Raw genomic sequence first — 22,660 nt, forward strand, 5'->3', positions numbered from 1 at the left:
TCATAACACATATATTCTACTGTAATATCCCTTTTCCTCCTCTCTTCTGTGAATGTCCCTCTTTCTTAAGGGGAAAGTGTTAACAATGCTCATAACTCAGTCTGCCATAGCGCATCTGATCACTCCACCCTGTGCACCTTCTGACTTTTAATTTCCTTCCAACACCCTCGACTTTTGATCTCCAAGCACAAGGGCTGTACTTTTATTAGGTTTAATTTACTGTAAAGCTCATTGTTCCCTGTGAATTGCACGATAATAGTCAATGAATAATCACTGGCTTCAGCCAGACTGCTTTTTAATTCTGCTGAGTAACTGGGAAGCCAACTAGTATTAAGGACAAAAATGTAAGGAACCCTGATATTGCCCCAGAACTAGGATAAGCCATTTTATTATGAACATGTGACTGCCCTCGTGCAGAGGTGGATCAGCTACAGGGCAGGACCCAGGGCAAGGGGGCTGCTTGGGGCAGACTCTTTGGAAGGGGAAATAGGGAGGACCAGGGACCTGGGTGGGAGGCAGGAGCTTAGGCTTACCATGACTCCAGCACACAGGCCCAGCTTCCTCTTCCCACAGCCTCCCCGCCGTCTTAGCTCTGCCATTTGGTCTTCCGGCTGGGATCCCCTTCCCAAGGCTTTCACACATTTAAACCTGCGAGGGGCGGGATTTTTTTTTTTTTTCGTGTATATGATAGTTTTTTCAAAATGTTTTCTATAAAATCCTCCCTGAGGAGAGCTTGGAAAAAGATTCTTAATAGCTAGATCATTTTGAGTCCTTCTCTGCCATGTACTCAACACTCTAATCTATTCTGCACATTTGGTTCTATGTCATTTGCCACAGTCTTAAGGACGTAGGTTCCATAATCATCCCTTATTCTGTAGAGGAGGCCCAAGGTTAGTGAGCAGAGGAAGGTTCCACTGTCGGGAACCGGTGGTCTTCAAACTCCTGTGCTCCTCTTTTGATATATTTCTGCTCATATGTGTTGGAAACAGCCCAGCATGAGCAAAGCACCACCTCCTAGCCCCCAGCCTGTGCCAGCCCTGCAAAGAAGAAATATGGCTCCACTCAGGGAGCCCATCAGTGACTCAGGGAGCCCTGGAGCACCTGGCACTCAGCACCCATGAACACGAGGGCAGGCATGGTGGGACAAGGCAGTCTGCTTGGGGCAAGTGAGCTTCGGGAAGTAGCTGAGCTTTGGGGAGCAGCTGTCTACACCCAGCTTCTCAGGGCTGTGCAAGTAGCCTGAGGGAGAAAGACCCTATATTAGCTGAAACTGCAGCCCAGATGAGTCAGTATTTTCTGCTACGGTTTTTAAAAAAAATAGTAACATACTCATGTCTCCATGGTAACTTACTATGGATCTGTATTCCATTTATGGAACTCTTTCTTGACCTATCTGTGTTCTCTAATCTGGGCCTGAATACACTGAGAAGCCATCAGAATCAATTCAGTCTCTAAGAAATAATCACTTCCCCTATACGTGATTGTTTCAGCCGTATAGATTCTGACTGTGACTCATGCCACGGTGATACCTGGAGACCTTCGGGACCCAGAAACATTAAGGTGCACCGATATCTCAATTACCCGGATAACTCTAGACCTAGAGTCACCATGGAAACCTAGAACCCTGAGTCACAGAGAAGCTGGGCCATTCCTCTCCCTTCCCGGTGGTGCCGCAGTTCTTGAGATGTGAGCAGCTTTCAGCCCCGTGGCCTCGCCTAAGCTGGGGTTTCCTATTTCATCCACAACTTCAGGAATCTAAACTTTCGTGCAAAATATTGAGCATGTGACCTGAGTCCAAACAGCCATGGACTCAAGCACCTTCTGATAAAAACGGAAACCACAGTGTAGGGGGTGGTTTTGACCAGGGTTTCGGAGTCAGATAAACTCAGGTTTCCACCTTGAATTTCTCATCAATCTGACGTGGCAGGTTATTCATCCTAAGGTTCAGTTCCCACCTGTGTAAAGTGGGAGCCGCAAGTCCTCCGAGAGTGACGATGATGTGCGTGGAGTGCCCAGCCCAGAGAGAAGCGCGGCCAAGGCGGGTCACTATCTGGGCACCGCTCAGCTCCAGAGGGCGCCACTCCCGCGGAGCCTGCGGGATCGGGGCTTCCCGGGAGCAGCGCGATCAGCACCACGACTCGGGGACACAGCCAGGGCCCGGTTTCTACAGGAAGCGCCTCATTTGGAGCCTTTTTGTGATAGAATGATCATTAGTCCTAAGCCCATTCAGAGGTTCAAGAATGGGGTCGGCTCAATTTCAGGGCCTTATTACCCAAGCCCGGCTGCCCTTCGGTGCCACCAGCACCACTGCTCCGTCGCTGCGGAATTCCAAAGGCAGGTTTGGCGTTAGGGCCTTGGCCCCAGAGAGGACGCCGAGCGCTCCACGGAAAGTCTCCGCCCGGCTCCCAGGGCGCACACTCGCGCGCACGTGGGGCCGAGGCCCTGCTCCCGGGGCCTCAGGGCCAGCGGGCGAGGGACCCAGCCGAGTGACAGCAGGAGGCGGAGGGAAGGTTGGGCCGGAAGGTGTCAGCCCCGCCCCGCGCTCCCTCGCCGCCTCCGCCCTCCTCTTTTCTCCCCTCGTGCGTTCCCTCTCCTCTCCCTCCGCTCCCCCAACCCTCCTGCTGCCCCCTTCCCTCTCCTCCCGCTTCTCCCTATCCTGCCTACCTCCCTTCCCCTCCTCTTCTCTCTCCTCCCCTTCCCTCCCCTCTCTCTTCTCTCCTCCCTCGTTTCCTCCCCTCCCCTCCCCTCGGCCGTCCCTCCTTCCTCCTCCCTCCTCCCTCCTCCTCCCGCTCCTGAAGAGCGCGCCGCGTGGGGGACGGGCCGGTTACTTCCTCCAGAGACTGACGAGTGCGGTGTCGCTCCAGCTCAGAGCTCCCGGAGCCGCCCGGCCAGCGTCCGGCCTCCCTGATCGTCTCTGGCCGGCGCCCTCGCCCTCGCCCGGCGCGCACCGAGCAGCCGCGGGCGCCGAGCAGCCACCGTCCCGACCGAGCGCCGGCCCTGCCCGCAGCGGCGCGGTAAGAGCTGGGCCCGCGGAGAGCGCCCGGCGCGCGACTCCAGTCCCATGGAGGGTCACCCGGGGCCTGGGCGGGGGTGGCGGGGGGCACTGGCACGCAGATCTCGGGGCGCTGCCGGGGGTGCAGGTGGGGGTGGCGGCTGCTGCGAGGACTCTAGGGGCGCGCGTCTGAGTTCCGCGCCGGCTCGTTTTCCGGTTATGGAGTGGCCTCCGGGGCTGGCGGGGTCGGCCGGGGGGGTTCCTGCGGGCTAGGGCCGCTGTCTTCGGGGTCGCCTAGCCGCGGGGGCGGCCAGGGCGCGCTGGCTTGTTTCGCTCGCTTTTGTTTTTAAAAGGAAACGCAGGCCTGGTAGGGGGTCCTGCCCAGTGGATGTCCCGGCGAACATGATTTCGCGAACGGGAGTGGGGGCACAGGAGAGCGTGTCCGAGGTGGCCTGGCGCCCCGGCTTTGAGGGTGACTTCCTGGAGCGGCGCCGGGCCCGGAGGATCTGGGGCGCCCAAGACACCTGGAGGCTGCGGCACCGCGGGAACCTGCGGGGCGCGGGGTGCCATGGTCACCTGCTCGCCGCCTCCAGGGCCCGGGCTGGGGACCCCTCGGTCGTGCGAGGAGAGCGTGGGGAACCTGTCGGAAATGAGATCTGGTTGCGCTGGGCTGCCTTTATTTTCTCGTTCCTACAGCATTTGAATGAAGAGATAACTGAGTGTTTGCTTGTGTGTGTTTGGGTTGCGTGTGTGTTATCCTATTTTATTTTTTACGGCAGGAGACCTTTTATGTTAGCCTGTACACAATTTCAGGGTAGCCTAAAATAGTAGTTGACGCGCTAGTTATTTAGAAAGTAAAGAAATGAGCAGTCCCCTTTGGAGATAGGAGTAATTTATTTTAATTCGCCAGTAAGAGATTATATTTGTTCCATACAATGGAAGCGCCTGTGCGTTATCTGCCTGCCCACACCACCACCAATCAGAGAGATAAATCTCCACGTTAAGCTTTATTAAAATTCTGAGTAGTAGCGCAGCACAGTAAATGTTAGCACCGACCATCCGCAGGGAAATGTTCAGATACTCATTTCTGGGATTAGTCATTCATCTCTCTAAACTGATCGCTTTCAAAGCGAAAAAAGCAAACTACCTTCAAATGTGTGTTACAAGGTTGTGTTGTTTCTTTTTTTGTTTTCAAATTTATCTAAATAATCTTACATAAGTGATTACTTGTTCCAATAAGGGTACTGTTGTCAGGCAAATTCTCCTTGTTTTTAAATGTAACCATTCTCAGCTGTTACATTTCTGCTCTTTATCCTTTTTTTTTTTTTTTTTTGGTTTAAAAGCAGCGATCCATCAGCAACACCAAACTTGAAATTGATTTATGTGGAAAAACTTGGCTTGTCTGCCACCTAACAAGCCCTGTTGAGTAAAATAAGCAAGCTTAAATTTGATGAGTTGTGTGTCTGCCTGAAACCATTTAGTAGAGCACTTTAATTCTGCATGGTTTTTACAAAACTCATTAAAAGCTGGACAACAAAAGAATTCTATTCTGTAGCTAGTAATTACAGCTCTTTATGTGGGAGTGGTAGGCTGCCTTTTCTCCTGGTATTTGTACACAAAAGCTGGGGAGAGCTTTTCCACTGCCTTCCACATTCATTCTCTGTCCATCTCAGAGAAGCTGAAAAACAGAATCAAGTCAGCAAGCAGTCTGCAAGCCTAAGGAAGAAAAAGAGCTGACCCATCCGGCTCTGGATGGATAACTGGCAACACCCAAGATGTCTATGATTTTGGCCTTCTGTTTGAGGCTTGTTTATTTCTTTAATCAGCAGCTACCAGGACTTATTTCATGCAGAGAGATGACATAAAGCTCTAGAGGAAGGAGCATTTCACATTGGAAGGAGTAGTGAGAAGGGCCTGATCTGATAGTATCAGGATGGGGTGCGAAGGGTCCATTCCTCATCATTCATGTTCTCCCGGCACAGAGGACTGTGTGGAGGACTCAGGATTTAGGACCATACTCAACTGGGGTTTGATCTCCACTTTGCCCTGCGGTGGCCCCGCTGGTAGCTATGTGGATCCTGGGCAGATTGTCCATGTTGCTGGGCCTCCGTTGCTTCACTGTATGACGTCTGCCTCTCAGGGATGCAGGAAGATTCAATTAGGTAGGAGTGGATGGTCCCCCAGCACGGGGCTTAGCTCTTAGAAACTAGGCATTCTGGCAATGGCAGCCATCAGTAGGAGAGACTATTGATTGTTGAGTGAATATAAGTGGCATAATCCACCAAGTGGAGATTCTGAGTGAATGCGGCCACTTTGGACCCAAGACTGCTGCCCCTCTCTGTCCTCTCATAGGACTATTATTTATTGCCAGTGCTGACCAGCCTTTGTTGGCTACCATGATCATTACCTGCACTCCGAGTGTTTTAACAGAATTTTCTGATGCCTCTGGCCTCACCTGCTGCCTTTTAGCCAAGAGGGGTGTGTGTGTGTGTGTGTGTGTGTGTGTGTGTGTGTGTTGGGTGTGTGTTGGGTAGCAGGGTTCTTGGAAGGTCTGGTTTAGCCATAATGTTGATCATAAAGAGAAAACAAGAAAATAAATGCAAATTAAATAGTTCGGTGAGCCTTTGTTATTTCGCCACATCCAGTAAGTTCTATCAGTTGAATGTTGTCTGAATTACTTAAAAAGTTCTCAGTTGTAAACAGGTAAGAGCACCCAGTGGAGGCCATGGAGCTAGGCTTAGAGCTTTGCTACAAGCCTTCAGTTCCATAGCCATGAACCTGGGAGGGCAAGGAATCACCCTAGAGGTGAAGGCCACTCATCGGTGCTAACCCAAGGTCTCTGAAAATGAGTTTTAGTTACTCTATTATCTAAGTATCTTTCTTACTGATATGTAACTTACCTGGCTGAACAATTACATTTTAGAGCTCCAAATAAATTTTCAGCCTATTATGTCATTGTCCAATTACAAGCCTCATTGTAATAGCCATGTTAAAAACAATAAAGCCGGTGAAATTGATTTCAGTGTATTTCAAATTAACCTAATATATTTGAAATATTATGTATGTATAAAAATTATTGAGCTTTTTTCTTTTTTCCACTAAGTCTTTGAGAGCTAGTGTGTATGTGTGGATTTGTACTAGCCACTGGTTGAGAGCTCTGTAGCCACAGATGGCAAGTGGGTACCATATTGCTTAGCCCAGGCCTAGTAGAAGATTAAGACTCAGTCAGAGGAAGTAAGGCAGATCCATGCTTGGAATCAGTTCCTCTTGAAGAAGTGCACAGCCAAGCAACACACAAAGCAGAAATATTTTGAGCTCTGTATTCAAAGCAGGAAGATCTGGGACCATGTAAGGGGGTTTGGTCTTCAGTTCTCCCTTTGATCCCTTCCCTGGGTGTGTGCTTTCTTACAGCCTGGAGAGTGGAAGGGAAGAGAGGGGGCTTCCTGGACTCCTTTCCTGTCTCTAGAAATGACCCCTGAAGCTGTCCTGAAGCTCTCAGGTTGAGCTGATTGTGTCCAGAGCAGACAGGAGGCGGCCCACTGCCCCACTGTACCCACCCAAGCGCTCACCTAAGCTGGCCATGGAAATGTGAATGAAAAGCCTGACCCAGGCCCTCTTGCCCTGCTAACCCAGCAAGGAGGCTCTGACCAGCCAGCCAGCAAGTGACTTTTTCTGTGACATCTAAGTGGAATTCAGTGGGGAATCAGCATTATTATTCAATCACCGAAACAGCATATCCCGTTGTGATACTGAGAAATGCTTTCCTCTTGAGACCTTTGGGAGGACAGCCATTTAAACAAGAATTCCCTGCATTCACTTTTGAATTACCTGTTAGCTGTAGAACTCAGCCAGGATCAAGTCTTGATGCCACCAATGATGAGTTTAGTGTACTTAATCTTTTGCCTCTTTGACTTTTTTTTTCTTTTTTAAGATGAATGATTTCGGAATCAAGAATATGGACCAGGTAGCCCCTGTGGCTAACAGTTACAGAGGGACACTCAAGGTGAGTGGGCAAGTCTTAATTTTTTTTTTTAATTGGAAAACTCGATCTCTAGGAGGAAAGAAAAAAAAGGCCTGGGTCCCAGAAAACTGGTTGTAGCCCTAGCTTTTTAATTTATTGGCCATGTGACTATAGACTATTTGCTTACTTGCTCTGGTCCTCAGTTTTCTGGTCTGCAGAATGGGTATCTTGATGTGTGTTGTTCTTCTCCTCCACGATATGAAACCAAAGGCCTTTATAGCTTGTTTTCTGAGGCTCCTTCCAGGTGAAAATCCTATAACTCCCAATAAAACAGCTGGAGAGGCTGTCTCTACTGCCTTTTCTGTCTACCCAGGAGTTTCCTTGGTTGATGGGAAGCAGTTTAAGAACTGAAATGAGAGAGAAGAGGCAGACAGACCCAACCGCTACAGCTCCTATCAGAAAGGGCAGCGCCGGTGGAATTGTAGGTAGCCTGTTACTGGCTCAGAGAACAAGCAGGCCTACTTATGTTAAACCAAAAACCAGATGAAAAATGAAAGCGCCCTCTCTGCTGCATAAACATTTTATGTAGCTTATATCATCATTCCTTTTGGGAACATTCTTTAGTAGCACAAACTGGTAATCTCCCACTTGTCTTCTCCAAATATGACAGCAAGATTTGATTGTTTTCAGTATTATGTAGTAAACATGTTTCAGAAGCATGATTTTAAAATTGGCCTCCTCAAAGTTTAGCGTCTTGCATAATGATGATATACGTCTCTGGCATATTACATTTTCCTTTGTATATCATTATTGAGGTTATTTGTCTGATATGACCCAAAGAGGCAAAACTCAGCACAGTCCTTTCTGCAGTATTCTAAAGGTCATCAAACTTCAGCCTAGTGAGTCTGCTTGTTTGATTTGGCCAGACATTTTAAGCATGGCAGAAGTGGTACAAGAAATCATGGTATTAAGTTGAAACCACACCCCTTAGAAAAATCCTTCTATTAATTCAAATAATTTGACGATGCTTATGCGGTTTCTGGATATGGAAAAGAAGCAGTCGTTGCTGAAATTGATGTGTTGAAATAGGAAGCACAGATTTGTATTGTCTTTTGGCTTCCTGGCTTTAAAAAAAAAAAAAGAATTTACAGTTAGGAAAGGCATTTCTTAGTCACCTGGGCAATGCTTGTGGGAACTTTAAAAGTTTATTGGAGGTTTCGCCAAAATTAGCTCTGCTCTAAAGTAGTTTGTAAATCCAGATGAGTAATTTGCACTTGCCTGATTGATCGGTTTTCCTCGTAGATCTCAGGCAGTTGGTCATCATTGACTTGGATTTCTTTGGGCTGGGCTCCAGCCTCTGCCTGCCCTCTTTTGTAATGCGTCATTCATTGTTCTGCATTTCTAAAAAGAAAGCGGGTAACCGATTTTATTTGTAAATGTGTTACACATTTTCTTATTGATGACTCAACAGATGGGTCATTGTATTACACATAACATGGGATTTCCAGCTTATGTTGGAAAAATATAGTCTTTCTTCACGTGTTCCTCAACAATTTAGGCGATGATGAATCCAGATATTATCGGTTACTTTCAAATGAGTCTTACATTAAAAGGTATTTCTTTCATAAATATTATGTAAGATGCTCAGAAATTGAGTTAGTGTAAGGTTTTATCTTTCTGTGTGTCTCTTCTGCAGATAGTTTAGTTTAACTTTAAACCTATTTCCTTTGGAAATCTTTCCCCTTAGTAGGTGATTTGGGTTTTTTTTGTTTTGTTTTATTTGTTTTTTCGTTTTTGGTTTTAAGCAACAGGGTCCTTCTCTGTTGCCCAGGCGGGAGTACAGTGGCTTGATCGTAGTTCACCGCAGACTTGAACTCCTGGGCTCAAGTGATCCTCTGGCCTCAACCTCATAAAGCACTGGGGTTACAGGCATAAGCCACCCCGCCTGGCCTGGGGGCAGGGAGGGGTTCATTTTTAAGACACTTTACTTGTTATAAAATGAAACGTTAAGGAATTTTGTCATGTATTACTATTTTCCAAACCATTGGAATTGATGTGGAAAAGCATCTCTAGTTTCAGTTAAATTGTTTCATGGCAAACATTTCAAAATAAATGCTTCCAAAGATAAAGTAGTGTATTTCATTGTTTGATTTTCAGTGTTTATCGGGTCATTTGCCTTTTAACTGCATTGTGCTCAGACGGCCTTGTCAAGGGTCATTTTTCTTACACACACAGCCTAGTTGAATTTTTCTCAATGTAACAGGAGGGTCAGGTGTTTGGTAAAGGGGTCTCTGAGGCTCCTCTCGACACCATTGTAAGATTCTGTTATTTTCAGATTTGTGTATTTAATATATTAACTTAAGTGGATTAGGCCACTAAAACAAATTCCCAGTCACTCCGACTCTATGAGGTTACTTAAATAAATCCATAGTGGCCGGGCACCGTGGCTCACGCCTGTAATCCCAGCACTTTGGGAGGCCAAGGCGGGTGGATTACACGAGGTCAGGAGTTTGAGACCAGCCTGGCCAACATGGTGAAACCCTATCTGTACTAAAAATGCAAAAATTATCCAGGCGTGGTGGTGGGCGCCTGTAGTCCCAGCTACTCGGGAGGCTGAGGCAGGAGAATCGCTTGAACCCAGGAGGGGGAGGTTGCAGTGAGCCAAGATTGCACCACTGCACTCTGGCCTGTGTGACAGAGTAAGACTCTGTCTCAAAATAATAATAATAAAAATCCACAGTAAAATACAATCATTTCAGTCACTTTGACCATTTTACAAGTCTGTTTTAAGGACTGACTGGTTGATTCCATGTTTGCTTCAAAATTGCCAGTTTAATCAGGGACTATTGGTAGGATTGCCCACAGACCACTTTTACAACAGGTAATTCAATCAGTTTAAATATTGTATTTCCATTTTTTTTCCATCTGTTTTTGCAGCGCCAGCCAGCCTTTGACACCTTTGATGGGTCCCTGTTTGCTGTTTTTCCTTCTCTAAATGAAGAGCAAACACTGCAAGAAGTGCCAACAGGCTTGGATTCCATTTCTCATGGTAATTGGTTCCTCAGACTTGACAAATTGTGCATGATTTTCCTAAGTAGTTCAGTTAATAAAGAGAGGACAGTTCCTAAGCAAGAAATGTTGGTATCTGGAATCTTTGATATGAATAGCCAGAAGTTCTGGACCTGGGAGAAGGCAGTTTTTCATTTGTATCAACTTGGTGATTCTGATGTGGATTCTGATGTCTTGAGTGCCAGACGCCCCCCAGTGAGCCGCTGTTAGGAAACTGCAGGGGAACCCCTGAGCTGCCCTTCCTGGATGTTTTCAACATGGGCAAGCAGGTCCTCATCTCCCTGCTCTGCCCTGGAAAACAGACAGAAGAGTAGACATTAAAACACACCCAAACTTGTAATTTGGGTTTGCATCATTAGTTAAATCATCTCCCCTGCCCTGAGTTTTGGGGCAACAAATTGTTCTTTGTAATCCTTACCCATCGGTAGTTCTTTCTGTAGTTCTTCGTGTCATTGTTTATTCTTCTTAAAGGAATAGCACGTCAGATAATGTTCATACAATTACTGTGACAGAGCTATTAGTTGGAAACATGCCAGAGATGACTGTATCATGTGAAGTAGGTGCTGAGAATACAGGCCAGAAAATTAATTAAAACGCATACACTGGCGTAAGCATAACCCTGCATGGCAGCCATTTATCATTCTTGAAATAGCTGAGGGTGTCTGGAGAAGATTGTTTTTCAATAAAAATGGAAGGTGTGGTTCCATTACCGTGCTAAGTGCGGCACATTCATATCACACTCACTTCTCAGCTCTACGCCTAGTTTAATGGAAGTGACTTCCAAATGATACAGTCCCTTCAGCCTTTTGACCAGAAACCATGCAACTGTTTTCATTGCCTACAATTTTAAAATAGACTTAGCAGTTTTCCCTACGCACAACTGCTTTGTGACGCTTTGCAAAATAGAATCAAATCTGAGTTTTATTTTAGATTTTTTTAATAAGTATAGTTCTGAGATATATATTTTCTCAATTATAGTCAGAAAAGTTTTTTGTTAATAGTTACACTGTTTTAAGGAATCATGCCAAGGTTTGAGATCAAAATTGTTCTTTTCCAAAAACTAAGATGTCTCTCCTAAATCTCCACCTGATATCACCAACTTGAAGTCCTAATGTCCCCATGGGGGGTTTCCTTCCAGACTCCGCCAACTGTGAATTGCCTTTGTTAACCCCGTGCAGCAAGGCTGTGATGAGTCAAGCCTTAAAAGCTACCTTCAGTGGCTTCAAAAAGGAACAGCGGCGCCTGGGCATTCCAAAGAGTAAGTACTGCTTTCCTGAGCCTGCATTGGGTGAGAAGAACCAACTTCAGTGCAGTTGTTTGATCTTGACTTGTTTATTAAGCTTTTGCTTGGGGTATTCTGCAAAGAGTAGCATAGATGTCGTTAACCTGAGCCAGTTTCTGTTTCACCCCAATCAACCCAAGACTTGATCCAGAACTCATTAAATATATAGTAGAAGGACGCATTACTGGTGTCTTGAAATGTGCCTGGGTCGTGTCAGAATGGTGACGTGTCATCATGGTATCTTGCTCATTCGTGGGTTCTAGTATATGTCGGTACTTGGTGCATAAATTAGGGGTGACAGTGGTCTCACTACCTTTCCACTGTTTTTACCTCATGTGTTCCATTTTTTCTTCTCTCCTGGTAGACCCCTGGCTGTGGAGTGAGCAACAGGTATGCCAGTGGCTTCTCTGGGCCACCAATGAGTTCAGTCTGGTGAACGTGAATCTGCAGAGGTTCGGCATGAATGGCCAGATGCTGTGTAACCTTGGCAAGGAACGCTTTCTGGAGCTGGCACCTGACTTTGTGGGTGACATTCTCTGGGAACATCTGGAGCAAATGATCAAAGGTACCAGCTGAACGTCTTGCTTCTCCTTGTCCAGGATGAGCTGTGGCCGGGAAGACTGATTGGGAAAGTCACGTGGGTGTTCTTCAACCTTAGGGTTGCCACTTGAAATGACATAGAGTACCTTGCCTCAAAATGCCACTCAAGTGAGTCAGATATATGGCAGTGATTATAGATTTTTATCCCACTTTATGTGAGTGTGTGTGTGTGTATAGCATCAAGTATAGCCACAAGGTAGTAGCCTTAGTCACTAAATTGTTTGCTATTGCTGGCTGTATTCATCACGGGAGTCCACGTTGACTCAGATATGTAGGACAGCAAGAATTCCCACGTCTTCTGAGCTCACCTTACAGAGCTAAGAGATATGGCAGCCTTAATGAAAGGGGGGAGCCTTTACTCACATAAACCCTGTGAATTCTACTGTAAATTTTCCTACATCCAAATGGAATGTATTTTGGATGTTGAGGATTGTTGAGGGGGCGGGGTCTGTTTTGAAACAAGTGAGAAATTGATATATATTTACACGCTATCATATTGTACAGAAACTGGCCATTGATCAGTAGAAAGCTCACCAAATACAGAGAAAGTCTTGATTCAAAACTTAAAATAGCAGGGAGACCAATGTTTAAAACATGTTGAGTTAAAAAAGAAAAGAAGGCCAGGTGCGGTGGCTCACACCTGTAATCCCAGCACTTTGGGAGGCGGAGGCGGGCAGATTACTTGAGGTTAGGAGTTCAAGACCAGCCTAGCCAATATGGTGAAACTCTGTCTCTACTAAAAATACAAAAAATAAAAATATTAGCTGGGCATAGTGGCACATGCCTGTAATCCCAGATACTCGGAAGGCTGAGGCAGGAGAATCCCTTGAGCCCGGGAGGCAGAGGTTGCAGTGAGTCGAGATCACACCATTGCACTCCAGCCTGTGTGAGTGAGACTCTGTTGAAAGGAGGGAAGGAAGGAAGGAAGGAAGGAAGGAGGGAGGGAGGGAGGGAATGGAGGGAATGGAGGGAGGGAGGGAGGGAGGGAGGGAAAGAAAGAAAATACAGTAGGGATTATTTAGGTTAAAAAAATATAAGAAAATAAGCATGTTTGTAGAATTCAGGGAACTAGTCCTCACCTGACTGATTTTAAACACACTGAATTTCAGCATCAACTGTAGACTCAGAATCTCGAAAACACCTAGGATTCAACAGCTAACTTTTTTTAGTTACGGCTTCTGAGGGCCAGGGAAACTCATTTTTAAAGACCCTCATTTCTTCTGAACTTGGACAGAGCTTTTCTACCAAGTTTCCGGTGATCTGTTTATTGGCAAATTGGGCCTGTTTTACCATTCCTCAGGCCTGTGAGTTTGTGTGTATTTGGGTTTCCGGGTGGACGTGCACTTTGTAATATATTCGTAGTAAGTATGCATACACAGTGCACAAACCTTTTCCCTTTCAAAGTTCTTGGGCACATGTGTTCCCCATCCCAGACTCCCACAGCCCTGGAGACTTCCCACACCCTGGGGAAGCGTGCAGGTTTGGAAGCAGTGGAACTGTAAGCTTCACGGGGGCAGACACCATCCATTTTATTAATTTCCTGTATGCAGCCTCTGGTACAGATGGCATTTCATAAATACTTAACTGTTTCTTGAATGCATGAATGAATTCAATACACCATCTGGACCTTTTGCGATAGAAAATTTAGTGTTGCCAATGACATCATTCATTTTGGAAAATTTATTTTAGTAATTGGAAAAATGGGTTGCTTTCTCTCGTTTTTTGAAAAAGACAGGCAGGGACGTGGAGCACCATGAGATTAAATGTGAAGCACTCCGTGCATCTCATCATTCTAAAATTATCATCTCACAGGAATTCAGAAAGTCAATTTGTTCTGTGTAGTTTTCACCTACATCTGCCATCTTACGTCTCCTGTGTCTGCTTTTCAGAAAACCAAGAAAAGACAGAAGATCAATATGAAGAAAATTCACACCTCACCTCCGTTCCTCATTGGATTAACAGCAATACATTAGGTCAGTCCGATTGATTCTGCCCTTAAGAACTTTGTCTTCAGTCTTCCCAGTAGACTTGGAATCTCTCTACTGTAGGCTCCTAAGGGGCCACCTAGACCTGTGTGTCTCTTATGGTGGCCACACGTGGGTGTTGAGCTATAAGCCATTGAAATGTGACTGGTCCACATCGAGATGTGTAGGAAGAGTATAGTCATGCACACCAGATTTGGAAGTCTTAGTATGAAACAGAGAATATAAAATGTCTCCCTGATAATTTTTAATGTATTGATTACATATTGAAATGATAATTGCTATATGAGGCCAAGTAAAATAAGAAAATTAACTTCACCTGTTTCTTTTTGCTTTTTTAATATGGCCACTAGAACTTTCGCAGTTGCTTAAGTGGCTCACACGATCTTCCATAGGTCAGCACTGTTAGTGCTAGTCCAGGCAATTCTTAGAGCAAGGAGCAGAACGAAGTGAGCTGATTACCGCGGTCACCAGTAATGTTGGTTTAGTGTAGCAAACAAGAGGTGGCAGGCACAGAGTGCGTGAAAAGCAATTTGTAAACTGGCTCTGAACTTGGGAGCTTAAAGAGCTGTCATGGAATCTGGGTCCTTTCTTCTGGTTGCTGGTACTGGGGAGGGCACAGGGTCTGGCCAGGCCAGCGAGGGAGGGGTCCTCGGAACAGCAGGCTTGGGTGGTGTTGGTCCGGCCCAGTGTTTTCTCTCTGGCCCCAGCTCCACCATTCAGACCCGGTGAAGCCCACCTCTCTGCCCCACTGGGGGCTTCCTGCTCAGGAGGTCTTTCTGAACATGACACAGTGGGACACCCTGTGCCTGCATGAACCTGAATCAGAGTCAGAGAGCTTCCTTCCCTCTCCAGAAAATAAATTATTCTGCAATGAACAGAGACAGGAGCGGTGTGATGAAGGAACAGAAAGCAGAGTGGGCTGTGCCTCAGCACACAGGGTTCATGGCCTGGTTCTGCTCCTTATGAATCACACAGTACATGACACATCACTTGGTCTGTCTGAGCCTTACTCTCCTCGGAAGCTAAAAGAGCCAGTGAGCCCTGTCTTCCTGAAGGTCCCATGAAAGCACTAGGGTTGTAGAAATAGGAACATTGAGTCCTGCCTGCAGAGGCTGCAGTCATTTTGGCAGAGGGCTGCTGGTTGAGAAGCTGAATGGTTTGAGAAGAAGGCCTGGTGACAGACCCCCACCAAAGCCCGGGTCTCCACTGAGGTTCTGCAGAGGGCTGGAGTGTGCGGAGTGCTCACCTGTCATTTGCTCGTAGGGGTTACTTACTGGGGTAACACTGACTTTAAGAGCTCTGCCGTCCGATTGTTCTGTTCCAGGTTTTGGCACAGAGCAGGCGCCCTATGGAATGCAGACACAGAATTACCCCAAAGGCGGCCTCCTGGACAGCATGTGTCCGGCCTCCACACCCAGCGTACTCAGCTCTGAGCAGGAGTTTCAGATGTTCCCCAAGTCTCGGCTCAGCTCCGTCAGCGTCACCTACTGCTCTGTCAGTCAGGACTTCCCAGGCAGCAACTTGAATTTGCTCACCAACAATTCTGGTAAGATTGGAAGCATCTTTCAACGAGGCTGTTGGTTTGATTCTGAGAACCCCAGAGCCATAATGAACCTCTTAATAAATACTTCCTGGATTCAGCCATTAGAGAAGGAGGTCAAAGCCCATGTTCTAAGTGGATTTCCAACAAGTATACCCCTAATATGTTTCAGGCACTGACCCAGGTACTGCAGGCATTGAGTAAACAAAACAGTCCCTGCTCTTACAGCCAGATTTCTCCACACTTTGGGATATTTATGGAGGCGATGCAGGAATGTGACATTTCTTTTTATGGAGATGTAACATAAATACAGTGCACAAGTCTCAGGTCATGTGGCTGGTTGGATTTGTATATGTGTGTATATCCATGTAATAACCATCCAGATGGAGATAGAGAAGTTTCCAGTAGCCTGGAAGATTCCTTCGTACCCCTTCCCATCAATAACGTCCCCCCGACAGAAGGGAACGATTCTGACTTTTATCATTACGGATTAGGTTTTGATTTTCTTGAACTTTACATAGATGGAATCATGAGGCATGTTTTCTTTTGTGTTTGTCTTTTACTCATCATGATGTCTGGGATTCATGCATGTTGTTGGATGTAGCAGCCATGTGTTCTTTTTCATCGCTGTATAGTATTCCATTATAAGAATTTTATTCATTCTACTGTTGATGGAAGATAGGATTTGTGTAGTATAGTTACCCTAAGGAATAAGCACCTGAGTAGAGAGCATTTTGAGAAGTCTGAGTGGTTCTACACCAGCAGGTGCATGATTGCACTGGTAGTGGTTGGTGATGCTGTGGTCGTGTCCAAGACCAACTGTGTCCTGGAGGAATCAAAGTATGTGTTTGGTTGTCTTTGCCAGGGACGCCCAAAGACCACGACTCCCCTGAGAATGGTGCGGACAGCTTCGAGAGCTCAGACTCCCTCCTCCAGTCCTGGAACAGCCAGTCGTCCTTGCTGGATGTGCAACGGGTTCCTTCCTTCGAGAGCTTCGAAGATGACTGCAGCCAGTCTCTCTGCCTCAATAAGCCAACCATGTCTTTCAAGGATTACATTCAAGAGAGGAGTGACCCGGTGGAGCAAGGCAAACCAGTTATACCTGCAGCCGTGCTGGCCGGCTTCACAGGTGTGTGTGGAACTCCGAGAGCCTGGCCGCCCAGTCTCCTGGGTCCTGTCCCTTGCTTCCTTTCGAGCCGCAGTACCACATTCACCGAGGGTGTTTCTAAGCTAGGTACACCAGTGCTCTACACTCCATGTTTTATGCGTGGCTTGCTGTATCTCTGAATTTGACAAAAGCCACACTTGGAGGAATTTTCATGTACACAGAGCTCCATGGAGTGAGTGAAATCGACAGGCCACTCCCTCCACCTGGGACGTTCTGAGGAATAGTTGGAGCAGGGGACATGGCCTGTGCAGTCTTCAGCCCTGACTCACCCACTCCAAGAATCTCAAAGAATGTAAACTGGCTTAGGGAGGGGCAGCAGAGCCAGTCTCAAATAATATGGGCACTGTTTACCTTTTCTTGCTTCTAAAATCTATCTGCTCTTATTTTTGAGGTTTGGGTGAGAGCTATTCTAGGCAGTGGACAAATATAAAGCTGTTTTTAGAAACAGGTATTTCCAGTACTTTAGCGAAAATACTGGGGCTTTGTTTTCACTGCTTCGTGTATCCTTAAATGCGTTTTTGCTTTTTTTTTTTTAACCATATGGAGCCACTGTGGATTGAAATTACCTAACTTAAAAAAATCTGATAAGTTTAAAATAAGGATACTGAGGCATTCATTCTTTTTCTGTCATCTAAGAACAATCAGCCACGTAAACGTATTAAAATACACGGAAAGAGTGTGTGAAAGCCATTATCGGTTTCATTATTGGGAGTTTAGGGCCTGAGAAGAATAAACAGCCATAACGTTAGTGTGGTTCATTTTAATAGTAACATAAGTTTCTGTTTATTGACTGCCAACTCTGTAGTTAAGTAGGCATACAGTCTGTAGGACAGCCTGGCATGGGGGCGGTATGAGGCCATTTTACAGATGGGGAAATTGGCTCACAGGTAGACAGCTATCGGTGCTCACACAGCTCTGGTTCTAGAATGCCTGTCCCGTGCTTTACAGCAAAGCTTTATTGATAACGGCCATTGCGTTTCTGAGGAAGAGCTATTTGGTAGAAAGAGGTTGGGCTTAGGGTCGGAAGATCTAGGCTTTTCTCCTGTTTGCTATGATGGGCGTGTGATCCAGGACAAGGCACCTGGCCTCTGAGCCGCATCTTATCCCTCCTCTTCAGAACAGAACCACACTGACACCTGCTTTGCAAGGTGGTAGTTCTAAATGTCAATCGAGGACAGGTGCACGAGAAGCTCTTGGCAAAGCATGCTTCACCAGACAGAGGCTGTGAGGCAACGGGTGTGACCCCGCGTGGCTATTGAGTAAACCGGGCTCACATTAAGCAATTTACACATGGTCATTTGGCAGGAAGGTGGCATGGGATCCCACGTACGACACGCCTCATTCTGTGATGAAACACCCCTTCAGCCACCCCCATCTCTGCCCCACTGGGTGTTTCTAGAAAAAAACCTTGAAGGTTTTTACATAAGGAACAATTAAACCAGATGGGGAATTTTAATGCCAAGAGTTGGTGGCCCTAAACTTTCTTCCAGAAAGAGCAAACCTAGCAATCAAGGGGAAGAGTGTCTCGTCTAGTGACCTTATTTTCTAGGAGTAGGCAGTGTGGAGCAGGAACTCACATTTGGTGCCCCGCCCCATCCCGTTAAAGCACTTAGTACTGTCACCAACACCTTGAGTGCCACCCTGAGTGTCACATCGGAACCCCATTCAGAGAGTTGGGTCTGCATTCCTAAGTCAGCATGTACAATTAGGATGGTTAAAGCCTTGCTGTATTTTACATCTGTGAAAGGGTATGATCCGTCTCCCTCCCTCTCCCCGCAGGAAGTGGACCTATTCAGCTGTGGCAGTTTCTCCTGGAGCTGCTATCAGACAAATCCTGCCAGTCATTCATCAGCTGGACTGGAGACGGATGGGAGTTTAAGCTTGCCGACCCCGATGAGGTATGGCCAGAGCCCTGGGAAATCTCTGGGCTTGAAAACCTGATTTTCTGCTTGCGTTCAAAAACTCAGTTCTTTGGGCACAAAAAAGGGTTCACCAGTACTGCTGAGAATCTTTCCACGTGAGGCATCCTTGGCTGTTGGGAAAATGGAAGTGGAGTCATTGCTTTGTTGATAAACGTGTACAGTGTTTTCTGGGTATGCTTCATACAAGGGCGTTGCACAGATTTCACTGTCTTGATCAGTTGTCTGATCAAGAGGCCCAAGCTGCAAACTGAGGTTCTCTGCCGACCATCTGAAAATGCCTTAGGAAGGCTGCCCTTGCCCATCGGGGGAACAAGCCTCATGTGGCCCCGAGCCAGCCTTCTGTCCACTCCTTAGCTGAGCCCAGCAGTGTTGACCCCAGCCCTGCAGAGTTAGAACCAGGAGCCCTGTCTAAAGGAGAAGGCCAAGGGCAGGTGGGATACCAACCCCGCCAGAAAAGCGTTAGAGAGAAGCCCTTGGTCTCTGGCACTGGGGAGCGTAGTCTGTCACCATTCCCACCCCGCCTCCAGTTCCCTTGGGAGACAAGCATTGAGGAATGAGTATATCACACAGCTCAGAATCCCACTCGGCACCTGTTAACTTCAGTAGTTGGAATATCCAGCCTGGAGGGTGGGTGACACCACCTTTCCCAGGTCTCAGGACCCTCCTGGCTCTGAACCCTTGGCTCCCGGGAGGTTTCGCTGAGCTGGGGCCAGGGAGCAGGGACCTCATTCCCCAGTGGTTCTGCCCCTTGGGGACACAGTGCCCCTACCATAGGTACTCAAAGGTACTCAGAGGTACTCAAAAGGTCCTCCTGCGGACCTTGTGTAGGTGTCAAGTTCTCTCTAGGGTGAACATGCCTCAGAATCATAATCAGGGAGGAATGTCATTCACTTTTTCTTCATTGACAAATTGAGTTTAACTCTTTTCCATCCATGTTCACCAAAGGTGGCCCGCCGGTGGGGAAAGAGGAAAAATAAGCCCAAGATGAACTACGAGAAGCTGAGCCGGGGCTTACGCTACTATTACGACAAGAACATCATCCACAAGACGTCGGGGAAGCGCTACGTGTACCGCTTCGTGTGCGACCTCCAGAACTTGCTGGGGTTCACGCCCGAGGAACTGCACGCCATCCTGGGCGTCCAGCCCGACACGGAGGACTGAGGTCGCCGGGACCACCCTGAGCCGGCCCCAGGCTCGCGGACTGAGTGGGAAGCCCATCCTGACCAGCTGCTCCGAGGACCCAGGAAAGGCAGGATTGAAAATGTCCAGGAAAGTGGCCAAGAAGCAGTGGCCTTATTGCATCCCAAACCACGCCTCTTGACCAGGCTGCCTCCCTTGTGGCAGCAACGGCACAGCTAATTCTACTCACAGTGCTTTTAAGTGAAAATGGTCGAGAAAGAGGCACCGGGAAGCCGTCCTGGTGCCTGGCAGGCCGTGGGACGGGATGGTTCTGGCTGTTTGAGATTCTCAAAGGAGCGAGCATGTCGTGGACACACACAGACTATTTTTAGATTTTCTTTTGCCTTTTGCAACCAGGAACAGCAAATGCAAAAACTCTTTGAGAGGGTAGGAGGGTGGGAAGGAAACAACCATGTCATTTCAGAAGTTAGTTTGTATATATTATTATAATCTTATAATTGTTCTCAGAATCCCTTAACAGTTCTATTTAACAGAAATTGTATATTGTAATTTAAAATAATTATATAACTGTATTTGAAATAAGAATTCAGACATCTGAGGTTTTATTTCATTTTTCAATAGCACATATGGAATTTTGCAAAGATTTAATCTGCCAAGGGCCGACTAAGAGAAGTTGTAAAGTATGTATTATTTACATTTAATAGACTTACAGGGATAAGGCCTGTGGGGGGTAATCCCTGCTTTTTGTGTTTTTTTGTTTGTTTGTTTTTGGGGGGTTTTCTTGCCTTGGTTGTCTGGCAAGGACTTTGTACATTTGGGAGTTTTTATGAGAAACTTAAATGTTATTATCTGGGCTTATATCTGGCCTCTGCTTTCTCCTTTAATTGTAAAGTAAAAGCTATAAAGCAGTATTTTTCTTGACAAATGGCATATGTTTTCCACTTCTTTGCATGCGTTTAAGTCAGTTTATACACAAAATGGATTTTATTTTTTAGTTTAGCTGTGTTTCTCCGACAGCTCACCTCTCCCTGACCACCCAGCCATTTCCTTCCTGTGCTCCACGTTCTTCTGTGTGATTAAAATAAGAATATTATTTTTGGAAATATGCAACTCCTTTTCAGAGATCAGGAGGGATTTATGTAGCAGCTATTTTTACTGCAAAAGTAATTCACTGGAAAAAAAATGTAATTTGTAAGAAAGCTTTATTTTTATCTCAGCTCTATGTAAAGTTAAAGTTACTGTACAGAGCTGAAGGACGGGGGGCGGTAGGGGTCTTGATGAAACCTCTTGAACGAAGCACAGTTTGTCCCATCTTTGTTCACTCGTGTGTCTCAACCATCTTAATAGCATGCTGCTCCTTTTTGCTCAGTGTCCACAGCAAGATGACGTGATTCTTATTTTCTTGGACACAGACTATTCTGAGGCACAGAGCGGGGACTTAAGATGGGAAAGAGAAAGCATCGGAGCCATTCATTCGGAGAAAACGTTTTGATCAAAATGGAGACTTTTGTAGTCGTTTCAAAAGAGCACCTGAGTCATGTGTATTCCCGGCCTTTATAAATGACCCGGTCAAGTTGGTTTCAAAGTCCGACAGGCTTGTCTGTTTACTAGCTGCGTGGCCTTGGACGGGTGGCTGACATCTGTAAAGAATCCTCCTGTGATGAAACTGAGGAATCGGGTGGCCGGGCAAGCTGGGAAGAGCAAAGCCAGAGCTGCGCTGCCTCAATACCCACAAAAGACCATTCCCAGTATACATAAGCACAGGATGTTTTTCTCAAGAGGGATGTATTTATCACTTGGACATCTGTTTATAATATAAACAGACATGTGACTGGGAACATCTTGCTGCCAAAAGAATCCTAGGCAGTGGCTCATTGTATGTGAGGTTGAACCACGTGAAATTGCCAATATTAGGCTGGCTTTTATCTACAAAGAAGGAGTTTCATGGGGTTCAGCCTAACAGTTATGGAAACTACAGTCCTTATAAACCATTGGCATGGTAATAAACAGATCTTAAGTATAAAAATTTTGTAAATGGGCCTTTACTCTCTCAATAATAAAGTATTTTGTTTATATAAATTCTTTGTGATAGTCCTCGTTCTTCCTCTCCACACCCGGCATGAAGGAGTTGGAGGAAGGATGTTAACCCCAGATCCATTCTCTACTCAAAACATTCCATCATCAAGCGGCAAGTCTCTGTTTAACTGGTTTATACACAAGTCACTTAGAAACCACAACCCAAATTGGAATCAACTTTGAGCCCTTCCTAAAAGAATTCCCAAAAAGTGCTCTCTTTCAAAGCAAAAAATTCTTTTAAGAAAGTGTTATAATAGAAAGATTCAAATGTCTTTCTTTGCCAGAAGCTTGGCAGAGGTAACAGAGGAGCGATTCTGGAATGTTTATATTAAGTACATTAGAATTTGAGGTTTAAGTACTTTTGGAACTGAGGCCACAACACTCTGTCCCCTCAGTGGAGTCTGACATTGGTAAGGTGATGGTGGTCTTAGGACACCTGTTTTCAAATTTGTTCTCTTTACATGCTCCAAAATTAGTGAGTATGCCAAAAAGCTTATATTCATTGGTGCGCTAGAGCCAGCTCACTGTGTTCTCCCGAGAGCTACATGTCTCTTCGCATCACCACATCAGTAATGGTAGCTTGAGATGGGGCATGATGAGAGTATTTACCCCATGGGAATCAGCAGACACTACAAATCAGGGCCTTCTCTCCCCCAGAGTGCTGATTGTTAAACATTTACCAACACTCTACTGGTTATATCTATCAATAATTTCCATATTAGAAATTAAAGTAAATTTTAAAAGAATTCATTTAAAAATAATTTTACTTATTGGCATTAACAGCATTTTTTTCTTGCAAAAAGTAATTATTTTTTAAAAAGTTAGCATGGCATTGTTTCACATTTGCAAATCTCTTTAATGTCTGGTTTAGTATTAGAGCTGGATTCTTCTGTTTCTGCATTCAATCTGTTTGCATATATTTTGA

The 22,660-nt window shown here is 46.0% G+C and overlaps 1 protein-coding gene across 1 annotated transcript; it reads left to right on the forward strand.

Moving 5' to 3' along the window:
• Nucleotides 1-449: 449 nt before the first annotated feature.
• On the forward strand, nt 450-21,738 carry ETS2 (ETS proto-oncogene 2, transcription factor). The gene is made up of 10 exons (XM_008977635.4): nt 450-3,014; nt 6,924-6,995; nt 9,891-10,002; nt 11,161-11,280; nt 11,669-11,869; nt 13,794-13,877; nt 15,214-15,435; nt 16,295-16,558; nt 18,377-18,495; nt 19,465-21,738. The coding sequence occupies exons 1-10, from the start codon at nt 2,241-2,243 to the stop codon at nt 19,678-19,680; spliced, it is 2,184 nt and encodes a 727-aa protein (XP_008975883.3). The 5' UTR covers nt 450-2,240; the 3' UTR covers nt 19,681-21,738.
• The last annotated feature ends 922 nt before the right edge of the window (nt 21,739-22,660 follow it).

The sequence above is a fragment of the Pan paniscus genome, chromosome 22 (assembly GCF_029289425.2).
Source record: "Pan paniscus chromosome 22, NHGRI_mPanPan1-v2.0_pri, whole genome shotgun sequence".
Classification (NCBI taxonomy): Eukaryota; Metazoa; Chordata; class Mammalia; order Primates; family Hominidae; genus Pan; species Pan paniscus.

Excerpts from the sequence above, each read along its gene's own strand:
- ETS2 (XM_008977635.4), top strand. The coding sequence starts at position 2,241 with ATGGGGTCGGCTCAATTTCAGGGCCTTATTACCCAAGCCCGGCTGCCC. Across the intron at positions 6,996-9,890 it reads GTTACAGAGGGACACTCAAG|CGCCAGCCAGCCTTTGACAC; the intron begins GTGAGTGGGCAA and ends CTGTTTTTGCAG. Across the intron at positions 13,878-15,213 it reads GATTAACAGCAATACATTAG|GTTTTGGCACAGAGCAGGCG; the intron begins GTCAGTCCGATT and ends GTTCTGTTCCAG.